At 43.4% G+C, this 23898-nt stretch overlaps 2 protein-coding genes across 2 annotated transcripts in view; both read left to right on the top strand.

Moving 5' to 3' along the window:
- LOC119446203 (60S ribosomal protein L6) overlaps positions 1-23898 on the top strand; it is a 182328-nt gene that overhangs the window by 22672 nt on the left and 135758 nt on the right. The gene's annotated exons all lie outside the window — the stretch shown is intronic.
- LOC119445071 (GATOR complex protein Iml1-like) lies at positions 252-23573 on the top strand. The gene is made up of 13 exons (XM_049663997.1): positions 252-384; positions 2198-2409; positions 4026-4268; positions 4909-4976; positions 6075-6149; positions 7191-7323; positions 10867-10969; positions 12237-12359; positions 13260-13420; positions 15330-15498; positions 19544-19734; positions 22127-22204; positions 23211-23573. Exons 2-13 carry the CDS (start codon positions 2368-2370, stop codon positions 23433-23435), a joined length of 1611 nt encoding a protein of 536 aa, XP_049519954.1. The 5' UTR covers positions 252-384; positions 2198-2367; the 3' UTR covers positions 23436-23573.

Genomic DNA, 23898 nt, shown 5'->3' with positions numbered 1-23898 from the left:
TTTGTCATTGTTCATTTGTCTTGTTTTTGCTGTCTATGACCTTGAATGCAAATCAAGTCATATTCTTCTGTAGATAGCAGATGTCCTTTACACATGTTTCAGTTTTCTTTGCAATATCTTGAACTCGGAGAAGTGTTTTATTTCTGGTGGACTGGCAGATGCCCTAAGTGTGTGACTCACTTTTTCTCGGACTCATCTGCTCCTGTTAGGCATGCTTCACGAGAGGTTCAGCCGATTCAGTACGTGTACAACTTCCAGCCAGGGAAGCACCTTGTACGACATCTCCCGAGTGATCTTCTCAAGTGAGAAGCTTGAGACATTCAACTGGAGCTACCTCGACCATACATCTGCATTCGAGGAGAGCGGGAGTATGGTCTCAAGGAGGTGAGGAAGCCTGAGAAGTTGCAGCTGCAAGTGATTGGGATGTGAGGAGCACAGCAGATGGCTTCATTCTTTCATATGCCTTTTATCATGCCTTTTGATGTTGAAGGGAAGAGGGAAAGAAAGATGGAAGAAAGAGGAGCATGATGGGTGATGGTGTCAACAGAAGGAGGATGTAAAACATATAACTTGCAAGTAGGTCTTCTCAAAGCCTACCGTTCAGATCCATACTTTTTAAAAGATGGCCTGAAAACTAGATTTGATGTCTTGCCAAGGGCCTAAAATGACGTCCTGCGACAGTGGTGGGTTGTCGAGGTGCTTAAGGTCACTGCTCAACTTTTGTCACTCTTCCATGTACTGAAGGCGTAACCACAGGAGTAACCACAGCTCTATGTCCCCTGCAGTGATTTGTTTGCATGTATATTTGTGAGTGAAATCGCTACATGCAACTCTCTCTTTTCTTGTAGATTGTGTAATTTCATTATACACTTCGAGGAAGAATGTGTACTTGTGGGACTAAATAGTGCAACATTTTATTGAATAATGATGCATTACATGGTTGTTGGCTTCCTCTTTAATATGTGACAGATCTGCATATATTGTCTGGAAATATTCTGGAGATTCTATTTCTCATTGGGTTTATATTTGTAATATGCACTGCACACCCAAAGACGTGGTTTGACTCTGAGGAATACTGTGTTGAGAAGAACTTTGACATTAACATTTGCTGAAATCTCAGTACATTGAAGATCTTGTGTTTAACCTGCATTGGAATGGGACCAACGTGGTCAGAGGTTGAACTCACAACATAGTGCTCAGTGTTAGAATGCCATAGTCCCTGAGTCACGTATCATGTCATTCTTTCTCTTGCAGTTCCTGCAACGACTATTTGTACAATTGTTCAGATGCGTTGCCAGGGGAGAGAATTTTATTGCAGCTTACAGTTACGTTCCACAATCTTTCGTGATTCTTCATTATTGTGAGCCCTTTAACTGTTTCAGTCTATTGCAGGACAAAGCACTCTTACAGCAGTCTCCAGTTATCCTGTCCAGCTTCAGCCATGCCCTATACTACGCCTACACATTTTCCAATCTTATCGCTCTCTCTTCAAATTTCGGCCACACTTGTCTGCATTTTCCTTCCATTCTGTTATGCCAACAGTGACATAGCCAGTCAGGCGTTTCACTTTCAGAACACCTCCTGAAATCTATGACATATATATATTTTTTCTTTTGTAGCAAACAGCGCTGATACGGGACACAAAGCAAGAACACACGAGACTGTGCTGTTCTGTGTTGTTCTTGTTCTGCATCCCAACTTAGCAACATTTTCTCATAATACAGTTGAACCTTGACATAATGAATATGGATATAACAATGTAAACCTAAAATGTTCTTGCCGATATCAGTTTTTTTTTTTTTGCCAACATCATGCTGATAACGAATATTGGATATAATGAAGGTATTTTCATGTCGGACATGACTTAATTAAAGTGAGGTTCTACTGTATATGTATCGACTGACTCACCTAGTCTCTTTATGAATCCCTAGGAGAGCAATGACAAACAGCTTATTAGCAAGCAGAAGACGCCTCATGAAATGATGTCATGATTATTCCACTTACCAGTAATCCTTTCTACACATTACATTACCTTCCTCTTAATCTCAACTAATATATAATCTATGCAAATTCGTTATGTATTTGTGTGGAAATGTGGAAAACCAGCCTTGTTGCTGAACGCACAAGGCTTCTTCTGCAAGTGGTCTTTCATTGTGGTGTCTACAGCTAAGTGTCGGCACACTTTCCTGTCTTCCAGGCTCTTAAGTATTGGCGACTACGTATGCTGTTGCTGCCCGGCTCTCAGGCAGCAACACGCAAGATCATCGATAGCAAGGACCGCCAAGTGCCGGTGCGACATCTATCCAGACTTTACTGCCACTGACGAGGCAATTCAGTCGGGAGGCCTTCGTCAAGTTTCTTGAAATCATGAATCGAATCCGGTGGCCCGCCAACACAAGGCGCTCGAAGGTAACCAGCATGTTATCCAGACATTCTGCTCAACATTACTTGTGCACTTCTGCAAACTTGGAACAGCAGATACTTGATTACAGCAAGCTGCATCTTCTTCCTCTGAAGGAAAGATGCCATATTTGTAAGGACAGTTCAGTTTCAACACTGTAAGACTTCAATTTGAGCCGCGCCAAGGCACATTCTTTACTTGTCATGTTTCTGTGTATATATATAACAAACATGATGGAGATGTAATGACTTAGAATAAACTAAAAATTATTTTTTTTTAACATGCAAACTAACTGTACAGGATGCAACTACAATGACAAGTTTAATTAGACTGTTAGCTACCTAGCCATAGATAATGTAACCGTAACAGCTAGTTTAACAAGAATGTGTGGCGACTCCTGTACTCTTCGGAGTACAGTCCACTACTGGTTCAGGCTAAGCAAGTCGTAAGGCCGAGTCAGCAGTTGCCCCCGCTGTGCAAGTGCTCTGCCTCCAAAAGGGCACCAAGCGCTGCACGGCAAGAAACACAGTATTGCCCTAAGTTTATGAAGACAGGTTTCTTGGTCTCCGGTGACACTATCACTGTACGAACGCCTGTCCTGGGCAGCATGGGAAGCAGAGGTGAAAATTCAGAATGAGCACTGCTGGCATGCCACTGCGGGAGCATGGCTGCCTGTGGTCTAAGGGAAAAGTGTCACTACGATAGTACGTAGCTTGCTCACAGTGACCAAAGGTCTGATCACAAGAGCATAGGGCAATCTCTGTCACCGCGAGCCTCCAATGATTGTGGCCTTGTGTAGTGCGACCACGGACGGCCACCATGCGCCACTCTTTTTTTTTTGGCTTAGTGTTCAGAAGGAATAACACAAAGTACAGCACTCAGCGTAGGCACCGTAGACAAGCTAAAGTTTGAGCGATGCCTAAAGGGGCTAGTTGATGAGAAAAAAAGTAAGTGTAAGCACCTTGTGCTGTCCCAGAGAGCTTACCTCTGCACTTGCTCTCATACGCCGGGCCAGTTGTGCCACTTGTCGCCGGAAGGACGGGATTCCCCACAACAGGTTAGTGGAAAACTGCACACTGGACCTTTCAGGGTGGAGCAGTGACCTCTGTGCCTGGGCCAAGGCGTTCATGGTTCACACTATGCTAAACACACAGTGACCGTAATGCACTGTCTTGAATGCCCACATGGGTGTACATTCATATCTCCTGCACATGTTTGTGTGCACTCTTACGGAGACATCATAGTTAAGCTTTCCTACGAAGCTCATTTATGTGATGGCAGAGGTAATTGCAATGAGAGTCTTGCATTATAGTCGGCATGCAGTTCTGAATATGGCATGTGCCTTCCAAGGCTTGTACTCATGAAGAAAACGGTGTTACATTAGTGCTGATACAATATCGGTACATAACGAATCAAGCAGTTACCTTCGGTATCACAACCCCAATGCCTTTCAACTTGGTGTAGATACCACAATGTACAAATTTAGGGTGGTGTAATTTGACCCTCATCAACTCTGGATCCTCTCATGCACATTCTGAATGCTGCTTGTGCGTCTTCCAGACTGCTGAATTATGCCTTCTCTGTTAAATTCACTTTCATCTCACTCTTTGTTCCTGAACTGCAGTCCGTTGGGGCCTGGGTACGAGCTTCAGGAGGCCCTATGCGTTTGAGCATCAGCCACCAGGGGTCGCCGCTAACGACATCTCCACAGTCGGGCCCTGTGTCCGCAATCACAGCTAGTACATTCCGTGACAGAGTGTCCAGCAACCGCATTCACGACCGGCCGCGCAGCCTCCACACGGAGCACCTCCGTGCTGACGTGATGCCTGTTGGCAAGATGACACCAGCCACGGACTCTGACAGCAAGGTGAGGCTCACTTTTCATCACACACAAGCAAAACGTGCCACCTTGATTAGCAGTGTGTCATAGCACAATGTGATCGTTGTGTTGGCTATCATCATGCTTTAATGGCAGAAGCAGTCACCCTGAAAAGAAAGCTGTTTGTTCCCACCCACAATTAAGTTCCGGATTACCAATATTAGCTATTGTGCTGGTGGTGTGCTATGGTGCATCTTCATGCCACCGTTTTTCTCATCACGCTATTGTTCCATTGTCATATTTATTGTGCTCATGTCATTGTTATCATCATCATGCCATAATTGTCCTTGTCATTATCATGCCAGCTATCATTGTTTTGTGTGGGACTTAAGGATTTCCTTTGGCTAACCCACTGCAATATTTTTTGCTTTTCTGTGTCTTATGATGACGTTAGGGCTTCGTTCTTCAATCACATGTTACGTTTTATCTTTGCATTAATCTTCATTTTTTTATTTAGATTACAGTGCTGTGTAATTCTCATTTGTATTCTTTCCTATCTAACACTTTATGCTTACTTATAAAAATAATGTTGTGCCTGCTGAAAAAAAAATTAATGAGTCCAGATTCCTTTTTTTTTTTTTTTCCAAAGGTTCTGGATTGCTTTTTCAAATGTTGAACACTCTTTCAGAAGGATGGGTCCAACTCCTCCCTGGAAGCCACACCAGAGTCAGTTGCCGGAGAATGCTCAGAAGACAAGTACGCCCTTTTTTTTTTTTCCATAATCATTGTCTTGTCTTCCACACGTGTCTTTCCTGTTTCCGCATGTTTCGGCATTGCATGAGTTGTGCTAGGATGTTACTTACTAGATGTGCTAGGAGTCCCTAAGGTGCAGACACACACAGTGAAACAAGGTACAGTACAGCTGCTGTCTGGCCCTGTATGTGAGCATTAAGAAATTTATTGTACTGTTGCGAACCTGTAAACAAAGACCTTTTCTTTTCAAAACTGCATTCTGTCTAACTAAAGGACGGTGCTTACTATTCAGAATTGAAGATTAATAAATTATCCTCTAGATTCACTACTTAGCTTTTCTTATTTTTCACAGATGGGATTGTGAAAAGACAATAGGTGCTTGTAATTCTGGATTACTTAGAATTTGCATTAGTGTATTAGCAACAGTTACCAATTGATTAAAATGTCCATTCCTTCAAGTGGCAGGTGCCACTTGTTCACTGCTACCCGTTCTGCAGGTCGTGTAGTGGCTAACATTTACAGCCACTCATAGAAGTTTTTGGAGCCCAGAAGCCGTTAAAAGGCTTAACTTCCTTACAGCCTGAGCAAGTATCTATAAATTTAGAGGTGCAGTGCGCACTTCTGTGTGCAGCCAACACAGTGCCTTTCATAGTATCAGATTGCGTGCCTGTGTTGCAAGGCCTCTGCTTTTCGCAAACTCTCCATGTTCCAAAAATTCTAGTAGGTACTTGTACAGGAATGGGCTCAAACAATTAGTGCCACTGCATAAGTTGTTTACAAAGCTGTTAAGCAAATTTGTAGAAAGAGAAAATGATATGGCACAATTGCTGCATGATTGAGTGCTAGTCTAACAGTAATCCAATCTTAAAAAACTAACTGGGCTTAGCTGATAAACTAAAAACATGCTCAATGGCTTAATGTTATGGCTTGCGTCATGGCGGGCAGCTCTTTCTTTCTTTCTTTCTTTTGGCTGCAGGGAGAGGGAGGGACTGCTTGTTTCATAACTTCAGGGCTCACTTCTCTTGAGTACAAATTGTATTGTATCTTAAACAGGTAACGTAGCACGTTACTAATATTTGCATTTATTCATTCCTATTTCAGACCCCATGTCGAAGTGAAATGCTTGACTGTGGTAACACCTCCTTCTGAAATTGTGGAAGCAATGAAAAATCCCAGGTAGTTATACTTAGGTTTCTTTTGCTTCTACTGATTTGCTTCTATTGCTTCTATTATACTGCTTCTATTCTTTTTTATTCTTTTTTTTCTTGTTTGCTCTTAAAGTTTCGAGCTCACTGTGGTATGCCAGCTGATTTACATTGACCTTTCAGCAACATTTTGGTAAACCTAATATTAGTAAATCTATAAATGTACTAGTCTAATTAGTGCATTATTTGATTTCTGAGGCCAAGTGCAATGTTTAGAACTGTTACTCACAAGGCCTTTTATCCAGCCTACCAATTCAAGCAAACGTCTAAACTTGGCCTTTCGTCACAGTGCCAACCTTATCCTTTGCTGCTGGTGATCTAACAAATTGCGTAGTGATATTGCTAATGTTTTCATGATGTCTGCAGCAGAAGCTGAACCTCTATAGCAGAACTCTATAGCAGAACCTCTATAGCAGAACCTCTATAGTGTCTAGGCTAGTGAGGTAGGTAAGGTTAAGCATGCAGAATTGAAACGGGCTGGTGTGCATAGCACTGGGTGTCTGTGAGGGTTTAGCCACACTTCAAAGCTAGAGTGATCACTGAAGAAATGCCCCAGCCAGCTGAGAGCATGCAAGAAAGTTTTGCTGCCTCAAATGCTTGCAGCGCAGCTATCAGTGTACTTTTTTGCAAGAAATCCTTGCAAGAGAGAGCTTTATTTGGTTAGTGTATTAACGCTGCCATTATGTCGACATACCTGTAGTGCCAGAAAGGCTCTGAAGCAACAATAAAACACAAAGCAATATCTTCACAAGAAAAGCTAGTGGTAGTTTGTAATTGCTATGATAGGGCACTCCCACCTATGTTTTGACAACCCATTACTTGACAGCTTCAAAAATACAAGCTTACCATATTGTGGAAACTTCTTTCAGAGTTTTAGTACATAGCTAAGTCTTGCCAACAGACACTTTGATGAAATCCCGGTGTGCAATGTTTTAGTGCAATTTTTAATGCAGATTGTGTGAAATCATACCTGTATGGGCCTGACGCAAGCATTCTGTTCTGGCACATATAGTGATGGCATCTGCTTCCTGCCCAAGCAAGGTGGCATCCCTCAAAACTCTTTCATTAGTGTCGAAGCTACGGCATGGGTTCGAGACCACGTGGAAGGCATACACTCCGACCACGATGCCATCCAACTGCTTCAGGTAACAGCACGCATTTCTGATAAAGTGAGCATCGCTAGCATTAGTGAATTAGAGCATGGTAAACTATGGACGGAAAGCTTAGCTAACCACTACACCTCCCCATGCACAGTTGTCTAGCTTCTTGCACCTCCAGGTGGCAGAGCATATCCCTTCTGCATATCGCGAAAACATACCCCTTCACCCGGCATATTTTCTTAGCTATGAACCGCTTTCTAACCTGAAAACAGTCTTAAAATTCTTCAGTGAAACAGACACCCTGAAAATCATTTGGCCAGATAATTTTTAGCATGTGATAATAGCCCGCTAGTGTCACTGCTATATTTGTTACATCATACGTTTTTAACGAAACCCAATTGCCATAGCCCACATCACTAACTAGTCAATGTCATTATTTTAGTATCTACAGTTAAACCTGCTTATAACGAACCTCCATATAACGAAGTTTTTCTATTCCCCACCGTTACTCCATATAAGCACATGTATTTGAGACCTCTACGTAGCGCAGTGGCAGCGGGAGACCCCCTCGAAATAACGAATTTTCCCCGCCGACAACCTAGAGATTTCGGCCAAAATTTTGTCATTATTGCACGAGCATCAACCGAAAGCACCTTCGCGCGCCAAGCGCGATGCCGCGAAGCGGCGGCGTCGTGCTTGACACGCTCGAATTCACGGCGACTGCGAGGCGAGAGCGCGCCTGCATCCCTCGACCTGGCGATCTTGCCGCCGCGGCCGTGACCTTTCCCCTCCCTTCATTGAAACCTGATCCCACCACTTGCTGCAGCTGGCCTAGCCCGCCAAGCCGGCACTCTCCTTTTCCAGTTGATGTTGCCAAATAAAAAAACGTTCTTTTTTTTTTTTCTTTTTTTCAACGCGCTGGCAGCGTCACTCTTTGGTTACTGTGCAAGTCTCTGCACTTCACTTCACTAACCTGACATTAGGTGACACTATAGGGTCGTTTATAGTCCGAAGTAACGCGAGCGCGTACGCACTCTACGTCATGTGGCGAAAACGACGTAACCGGCGGCTTTCGACGCGCCCCGACGGACCCGGTGCCAAATTGGCTCCTGACCCATTAGCAGCGCGTTGGTGTGCCGACTGCGCCGACCCACAATGCCCTTTCACGTGAAGAAATAAAGGCGCCCACGCCACTTCGCCGATGGTCACAGACAGCCGTTCAAAGCGGCGCGCGGGCTTGGGATCGTTCTGCGCATGCTCCGAAGAAAACGGCCGACGGCGCACGCGTCGGAGTATAGAGGAGATGGTGTTTCGGCTGGTGTAGCACAACTGGCGTAGCGTGACTGGCCGCAAACGAAGCTGGCCCGAGCGCCGATAACGTCGGACTGTGAACGGGCCTTATACAATGCTATGACGTCATCGGTAAGCGGTAAGAATCGAGTAAATACGGTAAGCGTTTCTTTTTCGAATTTTCGTGATGAAACTACATATAACGAAATCCTCTTTATAATGAAGTTTTTCGGGAATTTGTCAATTTCGTTATATCCAGGTTTAATTGTATATGTTTTATGCGATTTACAGCGACAGTTTTAGGCCCTTTTACAGCCATGTCACATCTGCCTTGGGGAATTCATTGTCCACGTCATTTATAGCTCATTGATAACAGTACCATTTGTCATGGCGCTCTTTGGCCATACCCCTGGCCCTTGTGCCATAAAACACCACACATCATCAGGAATATCAAGCATATGGATTTTCTCGGCACCATAATAGCCAGCAGGCTTAGCGTGAGCATGATCCTTGTTTTGTTGAGCTTTCCCATTCGGGCTTCTGCAAGAACTGCACTGCTAGCTATATAAAAAGCAGATGCCAACACCATCTGCTTGACTGACACCTCACTCTTGTTGCCACACTCCTACTAAGCAACCACGGTTGAGTTCACGCTCGAGGACACAAGAGACGGCAACAGTGCTAAAAAATAAAGCATTTATTACATTTGCTGTTAAGACTTCGAGCCGGTCAGCTAGCTATTAAAAACACCACCAAGGGATTCCTTGAAAAGGACACACTCAATGAAGAGGGTTTTCCAGCTTTCCAGCTGGGGATACAGTGGCAGCTGTGACTGCTGTTTGCCTGCTAATGGGAAGTAGGGACCAGCGATAGCACATAACTTCAAGCATGCCACTTAGTATGAAAGGGGCACCGCAAGGTCAACAGGATTCTATATTCCTAGCCAGGTTGCACTGGCAACACTGGCACGTCCCGTACTTGGGCCATGGAAAAAATCTTTGCCTTCTCCCTCCTCCCACATCTTGCTCGCTTGGTTGTTGGTTAGCTTGCATGACACGAATAGAGGAAGTTAAGCCCCAAAAGTTGACAAGCTATCCACGAATAGAGGAAGTTAAGCCCAAAAAGTTGACAAGCTATCTACTGAAATTCTTTACCTCTTTCCTAGCTACCCCATATAAGGTAGCTGACTTGTTCTAGATTGTATTTATTTATTTATTTATTTATTTATTTATTTATTTATTTATTTATTTATTTATTTATTTATTTATTTATTTATTTATTTATTTATTTATTTATTTTACCCTCAAGCACACAGAGCTTTACAGAGGGGAATGGGGTACATAAATAATAAACAAAATACCAAATGTAAGAATATGTGCAATACTAATAACATCTACAATACACAGGACGAGACAATTTTAGGCTAATACAACAAAAAGTAGGAATGAAGATACAATACAAAGAACCGCGTTTAAAAAAAAAAACACACACACTTCATGCGTCATAAAATAAATAATTTTATATGGTTGCACAAAATAGATTGTGGTCCGAAATGGAAACGATATAGGAGAGAAGGTGGTTCCAGTCACTGGACGCATGTGGGACGAAAGAATAAAAAAGAGTGTTAGTGTGGCAAGTAGTAACGTGTACCTTATGGTGGTGATCTAAGTGGTCAGAACGATAAGATGGGGTCGGAAAGAACTGGGTTTTCAAAACTGGATGATGGTATATCTTACGGAAAAGCGTAAGGCGATATGCTTTGCAACATGAAACAAGTGACTGCAAGCAAAGGGTGCGTTTCATCGATGTGATACTGCTAGTGCGATTGTAGTTGGATAATATAAAACGTACTGTGTTATTCTGTATCATTTCAAGAGAAAAGGTAAGCGCGATTGAAAGGGGTCCCAAATGGAGCATGCGTATTCAAGTTTTGACCACACTAGTGTTTTATACATTGTTACTTCCACACTTGGCAGGAGCTCTAATAAAGTTACGTCGTAGGTACTGCTTACGGTTACCATTGTTAATAACATGGTTAATGTGATGTTTCCAGCTTAGATCAGATGTGATATGAATTCCCAAGTATTTATAAGAACTAACAGATTCTAGAGTAGCGCTATTTAGGGTATAGGTAGCAGAGGGTTCGTTAGTGCGTGAAAGACACAAAACTTTGAATTTATTAGTGTTAAGTTCCATGTGCCAAGTTCTGCACCAATGAGCAATATTAGAGGTATAGCTTGTACTTGGGTAAGGAAAGGCAATGCCTGTTAGCTGAACACTTGCCCTTTGTCCCCGCAGAAACTGGTAGAAGAGTCCTACATTTGCCATGCATCTGGAGATGTAAACCATCCGTTCATCAATGGCTTTTACATTTACTCTTTCCCGGACAAGAATACCAAAGGTCAGGATGCAAAACATTGTCTCATTCGTACACCTTCTATTTAAACTTGCGCAGCTGCCTTCTGCATTTTTTTTTTTTTTGCAGTCTTGCCACTTCTATTCATTTCTGCATTTGTTTTTGGATCCACATTTCAATTTAATAAGGTTGTATTACAGGCTTATCATGCTGTGAGGTCACCAAGACGTTTTGCAAAATGTTATCCAAAATAAGTTTATACAGTGGAATCTCATTGATACTATCTTCACAGGAACCGGAAAATACAATGGGTCATCCAACAATCGTACTATTATCCAAAGCAAGCTAAAAAGTCTGAGAATAGGCATACTCGGTAATGGAACTCTATAGCAAAGATTTGAGTGGCGTGGAATGATAGTGCTCCGTATAACACGTTATGCAGAGCAGTATCACTCGACACCACGCGAACCGTAGCCAATGCACTTTTATTCAGCAACATTGAAATAGCTCGACAGTTTGCGCTGAACTTTCTTCATTTCAGTATCCGTTAAAAAAAGTTATTCTGGAAGTTAAAAATCAAGCCGCCGTTTCCTCACTCATCTGAGCACCGGCACACCGCCAGTCAGTGTGCCCGCGCTGCCGCAGCAGCGTTTCACCGCCGGTGGCGTGCCGTGTGGGTTCTTCTTTCAGCGTGGCTGGGGCTCGGCACATTGTTTGTGGGTCGGTGGAATGCTGTTTAAGGTAATACAGTGGAATATAAAGTTATGACATTTAGAAATGTGAGTAAAAGCCCACTTTTGCAGTCTTATTATGCACTTTCAGATGAAAACGCGTTCGCAATAGCCGCATAAAAATACATTGCTGCTATGGGATGTTTCCCGGAAAAAGAAAGAGAAACATTATTCCTGAAGACGTATTATGCAGAATCGTATAAGCGAAATTCCACTGTACGTATTATTCCTGAAGACGCATTATGCAGAATCGTATCAACGAGATTCCACTGTACATTAATAACGTTGCTCTGAGTATCTGTGGGTATGTACCTTCATGTCATTGGCACAACATAATGAATTGTTTGCTCTTGTGGGTAAATAAACATGCTACATAATTGCATTTTGACCAAGAAGCAGCAAATATAAAGCAACTGCGCATTGATATTTTGTTATTCATTTGAAGTTATCTTTCATAGCACATTTTTTTAATTCGTTGTCCCCCACTTTTTCTGCCCCTCTTGTCAGTGAGAGGCCTGGCAGAATCTGAAAAATAATGGCAATGACTGAATATTCTGAACACATATCTTTGCTGGTTTCAGAAAATTATGAGGTAGATCTGGATGCTTACCAACACGAGTGGATCGAAGTGGAGCTGCTGCCTCAGAATGAACACAGTGGAAGTGCAGGCGAGCTGGACAGCACTGAAATTGATATTGGCAAAAGTGAGAAAAACCTTCTTCCGTGTTTCCAGTATCCACAACCCAACTTATGTACTATTACAGCTCTGTTTTTCTGGTAGATCAGTTCTTTTCGTGGGAGTTTGTCTGTCTGTTTGAGACTAACCTTGTGCTCTGACCCACAGCAATGTAATTTACCGTACCAAGGACAAAGTTGCAGGTTTCAAGCTTTGGCTCAGGCAGAAGCCTGGGCTTTTGCCATGGCCAGACGACCTCATGACACAAAAAATGTGCGTTTTAATCTTTACAGACGAAATGTATTTTATCCGAACTTCCTTTCATAATGGAATGCTTCATTTCTTGAAACATTCCCCACCATCATTTCCTCACCGCCATCATTACTGCTGCTTATTTTATTCTGTCAAAGCTTTTTGTCAAAATTGCCATGTACCATCTTTCTTTTTAATCAGGGGAAATGTATAATTGTTAAATGTCATTGTTTGTTGGCTTCTTATGATATGATTAATAATAATTGGGCCCCTTGGCTCCCTTTCTTCTCGTTCATATACACACACACACACACTCACACACGCACGTACGTGCACACACACACACACACATGCACTTTCATTCAGTTACATTGCATCATATGCAACGTGTGAGCAGATGTACTTTGCATCGAGTGCTCAAGATGAAAAATTATTCACAGACAGCTAAAGATCAGCTTTTGTGTTTAACATTTCTCTTCTTTAGGTCAACTCATGCTGTGGATACAGAAAGATTTATTCTTTATTAATGACTAAGTCATAACTTTGTTTGACACATGAACTTTACTTCGTATAGCTGTCTAATAATTTGCAATCACAATCGATGCTTCACCTTTCGGAGGAAACTGCAACATTTTCTTTGCTGTTACATGCTCTGCTGCTTGCCTGCCTGATACAGAGCTGGAGTTCCGGAATGTCAATGTCGACATCGATGTTGGTGGTCGCAGTGACCGGCCTGAATGGGGTCAGGCACAGTACCACACCATATTCCAGCCAGGAGAAGCATTCGAGATCATTGTTGAGTGGATGGTTGCTACCGGTTACATAATTGCTGATCTGGTGAGTCAAACTTTTTTTTTTCTTGAATCATATAACCAGCGCAACTGAAACGAGACGCAGAGGGAAGACGCATACACCACAAACACAGGTGGTGTTATGGGTCGATATGAGTTGAGCATATAACTACCAGCTAACCCGCTTAACAGCATTACAAACATTTTTGTAGCGTTAGCTACACTGGCCTAGCCAAGCCCGTTTCGCACGGCACATCAAGAGCCGTGCTGCGCATACGCAAGGATCAGTGATGTCACACGGCTTGCGCACCGGAGCCACCGGAGCCGGCACCTCTCGCGCACTCCGCCGCCGCCGGTCTGCGCATTCCAGAGGAGTGACGTTGTAGCCGTGGTAGACGCACTGGCGCCGGCGCGCGCTCGCTGTGCAGTCGCCGTCTGACACTGCGCTGGAGCCGCTGCGCTTCTGACTGGCGTTTGCCAGTGTGGTATAGCCATGGAGAAGGAGAGCGCAAATGCTGCTCAACAGCGCAGAAGAACGGTGAAGCTTGACTGATCGGATCCCGAAGTAGTTGCCTGGCAATTAGCGGTTGAGCATAGTAGACAACCAGGAAAGCTAAGAATAATCAGCTGAACCTTTGCTAACGCTACGTATATCCTGGCATAGCCGAGCTAAGCCACTGCAACTTTTTTTGTTGCAGAAGTCTCGCTAAGATGCCATTTTATAACAAGAGGGCATGAAATGCTGATAGTTTCAGTAGTGGGAAGCTGGCTTCGTGCTATATATGTTGCAAGTTAGATTTGATGCAACAATGACTACCTGCACAAATTTTTTTTTTTCCCGTTCGTGTTATCTTCGTGGCACTGACAAGATGGCAATGCAACTCTTGTGCCAAAACATAGTAATTAATTATCATGCTTAATTTTGTCATAGTTTGCTTATTCCCCCTTTCTTTATATACTTTAACCAAACATCACAGTAGAAAGGGCCTTGACTCAAGGACTCCCATCTGTATATTTTCGCTTGTGGACCACTTGCTGCTGAAACTAATAGACAAGATCTGATTTGAACTCTGCATTACATTAAAGAGTTTTCTCTCTCTCTGATTTGAGCTATTTGCTGTGGCAGGCTGCCTCTTATCCACTTTTCTCACAGTTTTAAATGCTATTATGTTATCTGCACAGTAATTCAGAACTTGGCATAACCTTCTTTACTAGTGATCCACTGAATTGCCAAAAGACATTTCCGTTATGACTTACAGCAAATACCACTGTGTAGCTGCCATGTAGGAAAGCGTCCACAGCTGGAGCTAGAAATTTAAATGTTTATTACACTAACCCCTAACCATTTAGTTCAGAGGGAGGTGCTTCAAGTGGCTATTCGCACATGCCCTGGTGCATTACGGCACACACGACATTGCTTTCAGAACTTTCAGTGCCCTCCCCTAGAGCAATAGGTTTCTGGTGTCTCCGCCGAAAGATCCTCTCTGTCCCAACCCCTTTAGCTCTCATAACAATGCTTCCCAAACCCTCACACTTACTGAAAATACCATCCAACACCACATAGAACAGCGCCATGGTAGCTCATACCTGCTGGACTTGTTGGACCAATCCTAACATGCCGTCATCCACGTTACCTCATCCGTTCCTCCTAACCCCTTCCGCACCCCTCCTTTGTGCGAGCTGAACATATCTGTGCCAGAAAGCCCGAATTAGGCTTTGGAGTAGACTGTAGCCACTGGTGCGTCATATTCACCTTGTTCTAGTCATCACCGGGCTTCTCTGTCACTGAGACCTTCCTGATTATTGGCATCATGGCATAGACAACACGGACAAATTGTCATTTGAAACAAAAATATCCCTTTCTCATATGCCCATTGCCCATCTTGTGCTAATGGCCCAATTTTCTCCTCCTGCCAGAGTCAGTGACGTTTACCGCTTGGCTTCTGTGCACGCAGGTGCTGGGCTGGGCACGCAAAGCAAACAGCCAAGGACTGCAGTTAGTACCCATTCCGAGTGACCCATTTGTGTTGCCTGAGTCACCCAAATCTGACCCCCTGCGGGGTGCCATCTTTATGCCACTGCACATTGGCGTCCTTGACAATCCTGCCTCCCAGCTGCTACGAGGCGAGTATCTGGCAAAGCACTCACCATTATGTCCCAGTATTTGGGAACCACAGGATGTAGATAGATAAGAAGATGCGTGTGTTTCATCAGCTTGGTAGACAGCTAGTTGGTTAAATCAGAGTATGGTCAAATGAAATGTGAGAGACAGGAAGCGCTTCTGTACCACGCATGAGATGTCAGCTAGACCATCAGAACAAGAACAGACATGCACACGTGCACCCTCCTAGCTGTGAAAGTCTTCCGAGCACGAAATGCAAGGAAACGTTAAATTAAGTAAGAATGTAGGACTGGGCGTGTTGGTTGAGCATATTCTGAAGAGCGAGGCACGGAGATGACGACGGACAAAGTATGTATGTGTGGTACCTGTCTTCTCTTCGTCCTCGTCTCTCTTATGCTGTTTTTTCTTCAAGTATGTTACACCAACTCGCTCACATCAAGCTCCTCTATGTATGCGTATTTTCTCCCACTTTGTCCGTCGTCTTCGCGCCTCGCTCTTCAGAACATTAACTTAACTCGCAGTCAATGAAGCTGCAAGGCACCTTCGAACCTAAGGTTCTTTGGATGCTTGTTTCCATATTCAGAAATGCATTTTAAATTGAAGACCATGCTTGACTTGATTTAAATGACGCCTATCGTGAATGCGCCGGAGGAAACGCAATGAGCGTCGTGGGCACGTTCACGCTAGGCATCACTTAAATAAAGTCAAGCATGGGCTTCAACTTAAGATGCATTTCTGAATACCGGGGTTATTTCTCAAAGACCTCTACATTGCTCACCAAAAAAGATCAGTGTTCTCAGTTCTTTCTTCTTTCACTCATTGTTTTAATGCATTTATCCCGTTTTTTTTTTTTTTTTTTTTTTGGTTCTATTAATACTAGCATAATAGCTGACTCAACTTTTATGGGTGACTAATTTCATTTGTATGAAAACTTGCTTTGCCAAGTGAACTTTTATATAACAGTTTGCCCATTATTTAAGTAATATTTATGCCCTTTCCAAGCAACACGATGCATCATTTATTCTGTTTGCTCCCTACACTAGTGAGAAGCTAATGTAGTTTTAAGCAGTGTACTAACAGTGTTGTTGAACTGTTGTTTCATATGGCTTGTTGCTGCGCTGGTTGGTTCATGGTATATAGTGAAATTAAAAGAGCGCAAAAAGGACATGGACAAGACTGAACACCACATGCACTCACTAACCACTGATGCCTCTCGGGAAAAGGTGAAATTATGAAATGGAGAATGCAAGGTCTGCACATGCGCGCCACTAACATCACAGGAGCACTCAAAACGAAACAGTTTCCCCAGTCCTTCACCAGACGTAAAGACCTTGTCAACTCAGTGTTTCCACCAACCTGGCTTCTCCCTTCCTTAAGCTAACAGATGTGTCATTAACGCAGTCGCTACCCCTCAGCTTGATAAATAAGGTCTCCAAGAGCTCACATGCCACAGTGTCCCTGCTTCGACCTAATATTTTTATCTTGCCAAACAATGACATGCACTTGCAGCTTTTGCAGTGCGCGGGCAGATGCAGATTTTTCTTGTTCTTTAGTGACGCGGTGTGCTCTCGGGCCCAGTCGTTCACGCACCTACCGGTCTGCCCCGCGTTAATACCTCCCACAAGACGGGTATCTCGTACACCACCCCGATTGCATACTCCATAAATGTCTTTACGTGCTTCTTTCCACAGCCTTGCATGATTTTCTTTCCCGGAATGCATGCGTAGAGATGAGCAAGTTTGCGTGGTGCGGAGAACACGACCGTCACATTACACCTGTTTGCCACGTTCTTAAGATTATGTGACAACTTGTGTATATAACATACCACTTCTGGTCTGTTCCTGGAAAGCGTGAACCAGAACGCTAGCCAAATTACAACCAATGGAACATGCCAATCGGCGCTGACAAATCAAAGTCCGACTCGCTGCGACAGGATATCGAACGAATATATTCACCCCATGTCGGACGCGAGAGAGTCGAGCGTACACACAAAGCTCATTAAAAAAAAAGATGTTTCCTTTCTGTGAAGGTAAATTCTGCAGTTCTCATTTGTGCTGTTTGCGAATGCGGGGATATGCTATATATATACATTTTTTTTACAAGTCGGACGCACATTACATTCAGGTGCAGATTTGTTTTCTTTCTTTAAGCCCAAAATTCAGTGCGCGTTATATTCGGGGTTGTACTAGAATCGTGTAATACGATGCATTCACGTTCAAGGTGCACTGCAACACAGTGCCCACGGTTGAGGCGGCCCCAACACTGCGCAGTGGCGCTGACATACAAACAACTATGAGAAATTTGCCTACTTAAAGGGTCCCTGAAACGGTTCGGACAAATTTTGTAGACGGGTAGGGTGCAGCTACAGTAAAACATTCGCGTCACAATTTAAGTGAAGCGTCTCATATTAAGAGAGCTACGGACGATTACAAGTTACCCTCCTCCCTAGCCCTGCATTTCCTCCTCAACTAGCTCGCCGAGTGATCGGGGCTAAGCTCCACCAACGCTGACTCTACGTCATGTTGTAACGTACGTTGTCGTCTACTTCCGGTTGTCTTGGAGCCAGCGCGCGAAGGCTCGCCAACCTCTCCGCTAGCCGCCCGGCCGTCGATCCCCAGCGAGAGCGATCAAGCAGCGTGCGTTGCGAGCGTTCTGTCACAGCGCCGAGCGTGTCCTGTATTCCGGTAACCACAGGCGAGCTGGGTGTTTTGACGGATAGCCAGAGGCGTAAACTAAAGCCCCTCCATACTGCTGTGATGAAGGAGCTTCGTAGACGTACGTGAGCGGCCTGATCGGCATGCACGGTCCAGCCATCTGGTGGTGCAGAGCTTAACCAGCCAAAAACAGAGCTAATATTCCTGTAACCAAGCATCAAACATGTTAAACATGACGTGTTCAAGATTATGATCCTGCCAAAAATTTGAGCCAGCAGCAAAGTTTAAAAAAAAAACTTGGTTACTGCTATATTATTAGCTGTGTGTTTAGTTGAGCTTTGTGCCACCAGGTGGCTGCACCGTGCAAGCAGTTCATGTTTGAACCTCCGTTCATCACGTAAAACGTGGTAAAGCGACCAGTACACTTGCGCTTGCGTTTACTTGAATACCGGACACGCTAAACTCTATTGTGGCAAACCTTCGACGTGAAGCGACGGCCACAAACACGTAGTTGCTGGCGCCGTTTAAATACCATAAGTCCGATGCGCTGCAGCCACTCCGCTTGTCTGCTGCCTTGCAGCGGGGCACGATGTCGCAGCTTGACATGTCGCCGATGGCTACGTTTTTAGCCCACAATGCAACAAGGACGAACCGTGGTGTTCGCGAGAAGAAAGAACAAGACCAACACTGACCGCGTAGCTCTCGTCAACACGGAGCACGTTGTAACACAAGCAGACGACACTTGCTGTGGGCCGGAAGTGCTTTTTGTGTAGTGATACGTGTCCTTGTGCATTCTCTTTCTGTTACTTTCTTTTTATAGAAACAAATTAACTAACATCTAAACTATTACGAACAACATTTGTTTGCCATAATGTTGGAAAAATTATCGATGACGCGCCCTGGGCAGCCAATCGGATAGCTGGCCCAGTGACGTATTCTGGGCAAATCGCGTCATCTGGGCACAAAAATCAGCCGCTTGGCGTGCTGCAATCGGTAGCGATATACATTTTTGAAACCTAATAATAAATTATACACTTTATGTAGAGCGCTTAGATGTGCCAATTAATGATCAGAAGGGCCTACTCTAACGACTCAATACGTTTGTACAAAATCGTCAAAATCGTTTCAGGGTCCCTTTAATGTGCTAGTAATCAGAACGGTGTTTAGTTCTCCAAATTTTCATGTATTGGTGGCACTGTGTAGTCTTGGGGCCCCTTCGATCGCGGGCACTGTGTTGCAGCTCATATTGAACACGACTATACCTTCAAGCAAAACTTGGACTATGGTTCTGCTCAATTGTGGACAGCTTTAACTTAACCGGTGTGGGTGTTGCTGCAAAATGATTATATACACTTTCTACCAGTCTTCTGAATGTGGTGCACAACTTTCTCAGGAGGGGGCCTGGAGCAGTTTCAAGAGTATGTGGCACATCGGTTTGGCTTCATCACTCTGAGAGACCTGCAGTCCACCGTGGAGCATCGCACTTATGTGCACACGACGGGTGGCATGTTCCTCATGATCCCTCGTAGCAGCCCCAGCAGCAAACCTAGTCCATCAGACGAAGCTGATAAGTCACTAGACTATGTGAGTTGTGGCCTGTCTCTTGTTACAGTCTCATGGTAAAACATATTGACACTATTTTTGCAGCTTCAGGTCTGACTTCCCTTACAAGCAAAGTCAGTCCAAATCCTTCCACGAAACAGGATGCTTTCAGGGAATTATGTGTGCACCCACTGCACGATAAGGCATGGCACCTTGCCTAGTCCCCTAAAAAGGAGTGTGCAGTTTGTAAGGAGTACATTACCTTTATTTTTCTTGTGTTTTTAGGGGCGAAGCGCCTTAGGGCCGAGCCTTGTTCCTCGTAGTTGTCCGTAGCTCTGGTTTGCATGTATGCTTTCCTCCTCGATATCCTTTCCCGGCCAGCTGCATGCTCTGCGCACGGCACGCTGAGAAGGTCACCGTGCGGCACCAGCCTTATGCGTTGGCTGGCGCCCGCGAGCGCACCTAAGCTTTTTTTTTTTTAATTTTTCTTTTTTTTTCGTTCTACTATAAAACAAAAAATGCAAGAAAGTGGTGGGACATGCTCGACCCTACCATGCGCCCCCTTAATCATCTTCTCGTTTGCGCAATGAAAGCGTTAAGTGTTAACGCTTGCGGCATGAACAATAACTGCTTACTATTATAGCCCACATAGGCTTTGGTATTTTAATACCGGTCATGATAATAGCGCACAGTTTTAATGGTAGAATATTTACGTTATATATTTGTACATTCCTCAATATTTTTCTGCCCACTGACGTTATGCTAAATGCAGATTTTATCTAGTGCAGGATTTTCGCTAAAATGCTGTTGTTTATAAAGCATCTCACGAGTGCTTTTAGAGGCAGGATGGTTTTTGGTGCCTCGGAGTGATTCCCATGCGACTGCTTTATTACTTGTTGAATAAAAAAAAAATCACACTGCTTGAACGACAATAACATTTTTTCATTATCTCGGGGGAAAAACAATTTTACCAACCTTTTGGAGAAGGGACCAGGCCAAGGGTTTGACTTGAAATCTCTGGATGATTACTGACGGAAACGGATAATTAGGATAAGTTATGGAAATATTACATTCTCTGGATGAAGTATCTAGGCGAGTCCCTCGATGGCACTCTCCTAATTTTGCTTAGATCTTGTTAGCCATTCTCAATTTCGCCTAGGCCTTCTTAGTCATTTTCAATTTTGGCAAGTCATTCTTAGTAATTCTCAAGTTTACCGAGTCATTCTCAATTCTGCTTCGCCATTTTCAATTTTACTGTCATTCTTGGTCATGCCTTCTTTTGCCTAGTCATTCTCCATGTTAATGAGCTTTTCCTAGCCATTTAAACTTAGTTGAGTCATTCTTAATTATTTGTAATTTTTCTGCGTCATTTCTAATTTTGTTGAGTCATTCTTATTCATTCCTAATTTTGCATGGTCATTCTCAGTTTTGCTATGTCATTGTCAGTATAGCTGACTCAGTCTTATTCATTCTCTAGTTTTCGAGATCATTTTTTGTAATTCTCAATTTCGCTGACTCATTCATGGTCGTTTTTTAAGTCGGTGATTATTAGTCAGTCATTATAGCAGAGTCATTATTAATTATTCTCAACCTTACTTATTCATTCTTAATCACACTCAGTTTTATTTGTCATTGTTAGTCGCAGTAATTAATGCATAGTCAGTTTAGTTACTATATATTATATCATTATACTACTAGTATTACACTAGAACTCTTCCTACGACTATTTCCTCTTCTATACACCTTAGACATCTGCCAGACCTCTAGGCTTCACACAGACTATGGATGGTTTGCGCCTTCATGGCCCTCCTAATGCTGTTGCATTAAACATCACGTTTTCTATCCTGCGCCAAGCCAGAAGCGTCCTTCAAGAGTCAGAGCGTACCCCGATGGAGCTTGATGCGCAACAGAGGGAGGCGGCCTGCTAATGGCGTCGATGAAAAATGAAAACTCGAGCAAAGAGTCATTCCGCGCGCGTTTCCAGGGCGACGGCCCGAGAGGCCAATCATCGCTCAGAAAAGCGCCGATCCAAAAGGTGGGAGAGGAGGGCGTGCGAGGGTCTTCGGCGCGGCGGCAGAGTTCACAGAAAGTCGGTACTTTCAAATTATAAAGGGACTTTATCAGCACCAACAGAGCAGTGTGAAGGGGTAGCATCAGTGAGTTTTTCTGTAGGATATTTCCATTTAACTGGCCAAATGTTGGTGCTTTTAACATGCAGATGCCTTATTGTTACTTACTATGCATTCATGGAAGCATTTTTTAAAGGGCCCAGCTTAAAAGATTGATGGCGTGAGTGACTAGAGTGCTATTCATTGCTAGTGTAACCAAAGTCCAAGAGTGATAATAGGTGTCAGCTATCTTCGCTCTTATTTTAGTTGGTCCCTTGTGGTTACAAAACCAGATGTGTTCAATACTCTTATATCATTTATTTCAGATCTGCTGTGAAGCTGATGTGATGGAGCATTGTTTAAAGCACTGTGAAGAACCACCACCAGCTTGTACGAATCGAAAGGTGAGACTCCTAGACAGATGGTACTGCAGGACTGGGTGTGTGTGCATGCGTGTCAACCACCTTATGTAGTTGTGCCATGCACGCAAGCTGGCTACAACAAAGTGGTATTGTGTCTCTCGCATATATTGCATGACAGCCTGCTCAAGAGAAAAGTGAATAAAACATTTTTTTTTTTCAGGCACCAATTGATTCTGTTTTTTGCAAGGTCATTTCCAGTATACTTCACACATCAACATCCTAAAACTTGGACAGCAGCAAACCATGATAACAATGTTTTCATTTAAAATGAATGCTTGAAAGGGTCAGAGCAGAGCTTACTGGAGAGTTTTGTATTTGCAATCTCGAGTAATAATTATTAAGGTGGTTCAACTGTTTAGATATTAAAATTTTTGAATCAGTATGTCCAGGCTGTAAAAAATTGCTTTTAACCTCTTAACTGCCGATAACAAGGTAACTCCTCACCACTATAAGCGTCCTCTGGTGCCGATGACGAGTTAATTCATTGTGAACTTTCCGTAATTTTTGCGCGTGTATAAGTGCTGTTGCTTGTAATTTTGACAAACAAATAATGCATAATGACTTTCGCTATATTTTTTAACAAGACTAGTAATAATGCAAGAGGCATTCCTGGTATCGTATTTTTTAGAAAAAAATTGCACAAAATATGCAGGTTTAAGGAAAAATTCTGCACTATTAAAAAAAAATTTATTTGTCACAGCATTGAAGGGATTAATATCTAATTGAACACAGTATTTTTTTTTTTTCATATTTCTGTGGAGCTTTTAGATTTAATTTAATCGGCGCGGGCACAAACTGCGCAACTTGGCAACACATGCAAACTTACCATAATCTGTATTGTTGTAAACTTCTGCGCTTGACCTACACAAGGCAAGCATCATTTGCTTCATGCAGACTGCGGTCGTACTGTGCCCCGTATTCAGCTAAATCAAATACTGCATTCATGGAAATGCAGTAAATGTCATCAGATACTCATTTACTGACGCAGGTGGGCTTCCTCTGGTCATACAACTACATGATCACGAAGCGCTGGAAGAACACGGCCACCATTGACGAGCAGTTCATGCGAGGCGTGATGCAGGACTTCCGCGCCCTGTGCAGCAACCACGAGGGCCGACTTGTCGAAGCTTTCGAAGCCTGGCTATGCACGTGGTGTGTCGGTGCCATGCAGGGAAGCCAGGCAGCAGAGCTCTTTCCCCAGATCGAACAGTGAAGAGGCCGCATGCCAAGTCGAGCTTGGCTTGCTGCCATATGTATATATGACCAGTGTATACAGTGTAGATAACCTAGGGCTTGCAATTGACCTAATGGGATTTGTAATAAATTGTAATAAAAGCAATGTGAAATGCTAGCTGCTTTTTATGACCACATTACTGCTTTCACTTACACCTGTTCAAAACGAATAACACAACCTGCTTATTAATTCTTCATAAATGGTAGAACATGCATAGGCAGTCTGCAAAAAAAAAATGTGATCATTAGATAGTTAGTTGGCAGCGCAGCAAAGAACAAATACACAAGCATATTGCGGAAAAATTAAGGCCAGACGGCCGTTGTCGACAACGGCCAAATTGCTTATTGTGACAGGCTGTACATCTAAGCTTTTACAGTGCTCACAGCATGAAGCCATGAAGTTTTTCTCGCATTAAACATTTGGAAAACCTGCATTACAGTTC

The sequence above is a fragment of the Dermacentor silvarum genome, chromosome 3, assembly GCF_013339745.2.
Source record: "Dermacentor silvarum isolate Dsil-2018 chromosome 3, BIME_Dsil_1.4, whole genome shotgun sequence".
In the NCBI taxonomy this organism is placed as follows: Eukaryota; Metazoa; Arthropoda; class Arachnida; order Ixodida; family Ixodidae; genus Dermacentor; species Dermacentor silvarum.
This window is presented reverse-complemented; position numbering and strand designations above follow the sequence as displayed.

Bases quoted from the DNA above. Each gene is read 5' to 3' on its own strand.
- LOC119445071 (XM_049663997.1), top strand. From the start codon at position 2,368: ATGAATCGAATCCGGTGGCCCGCCAACACAAGGCGCTCGAAG. The intron at 2,410-4,025 runs GTAACCAGCATG...CCTGAACTGCAG, and splicing joins CCAACACAAGGCGCTCGAAG to TCCGTTGGGGCCTGGGTACG. The intron at 12,360-13,259 runs GTGAGAAAAACC...TGCCTGATACAG, and splicing joins TGAAATTGATATTGGCAAAA to AGCTGGAGTTCCGGAATGTC.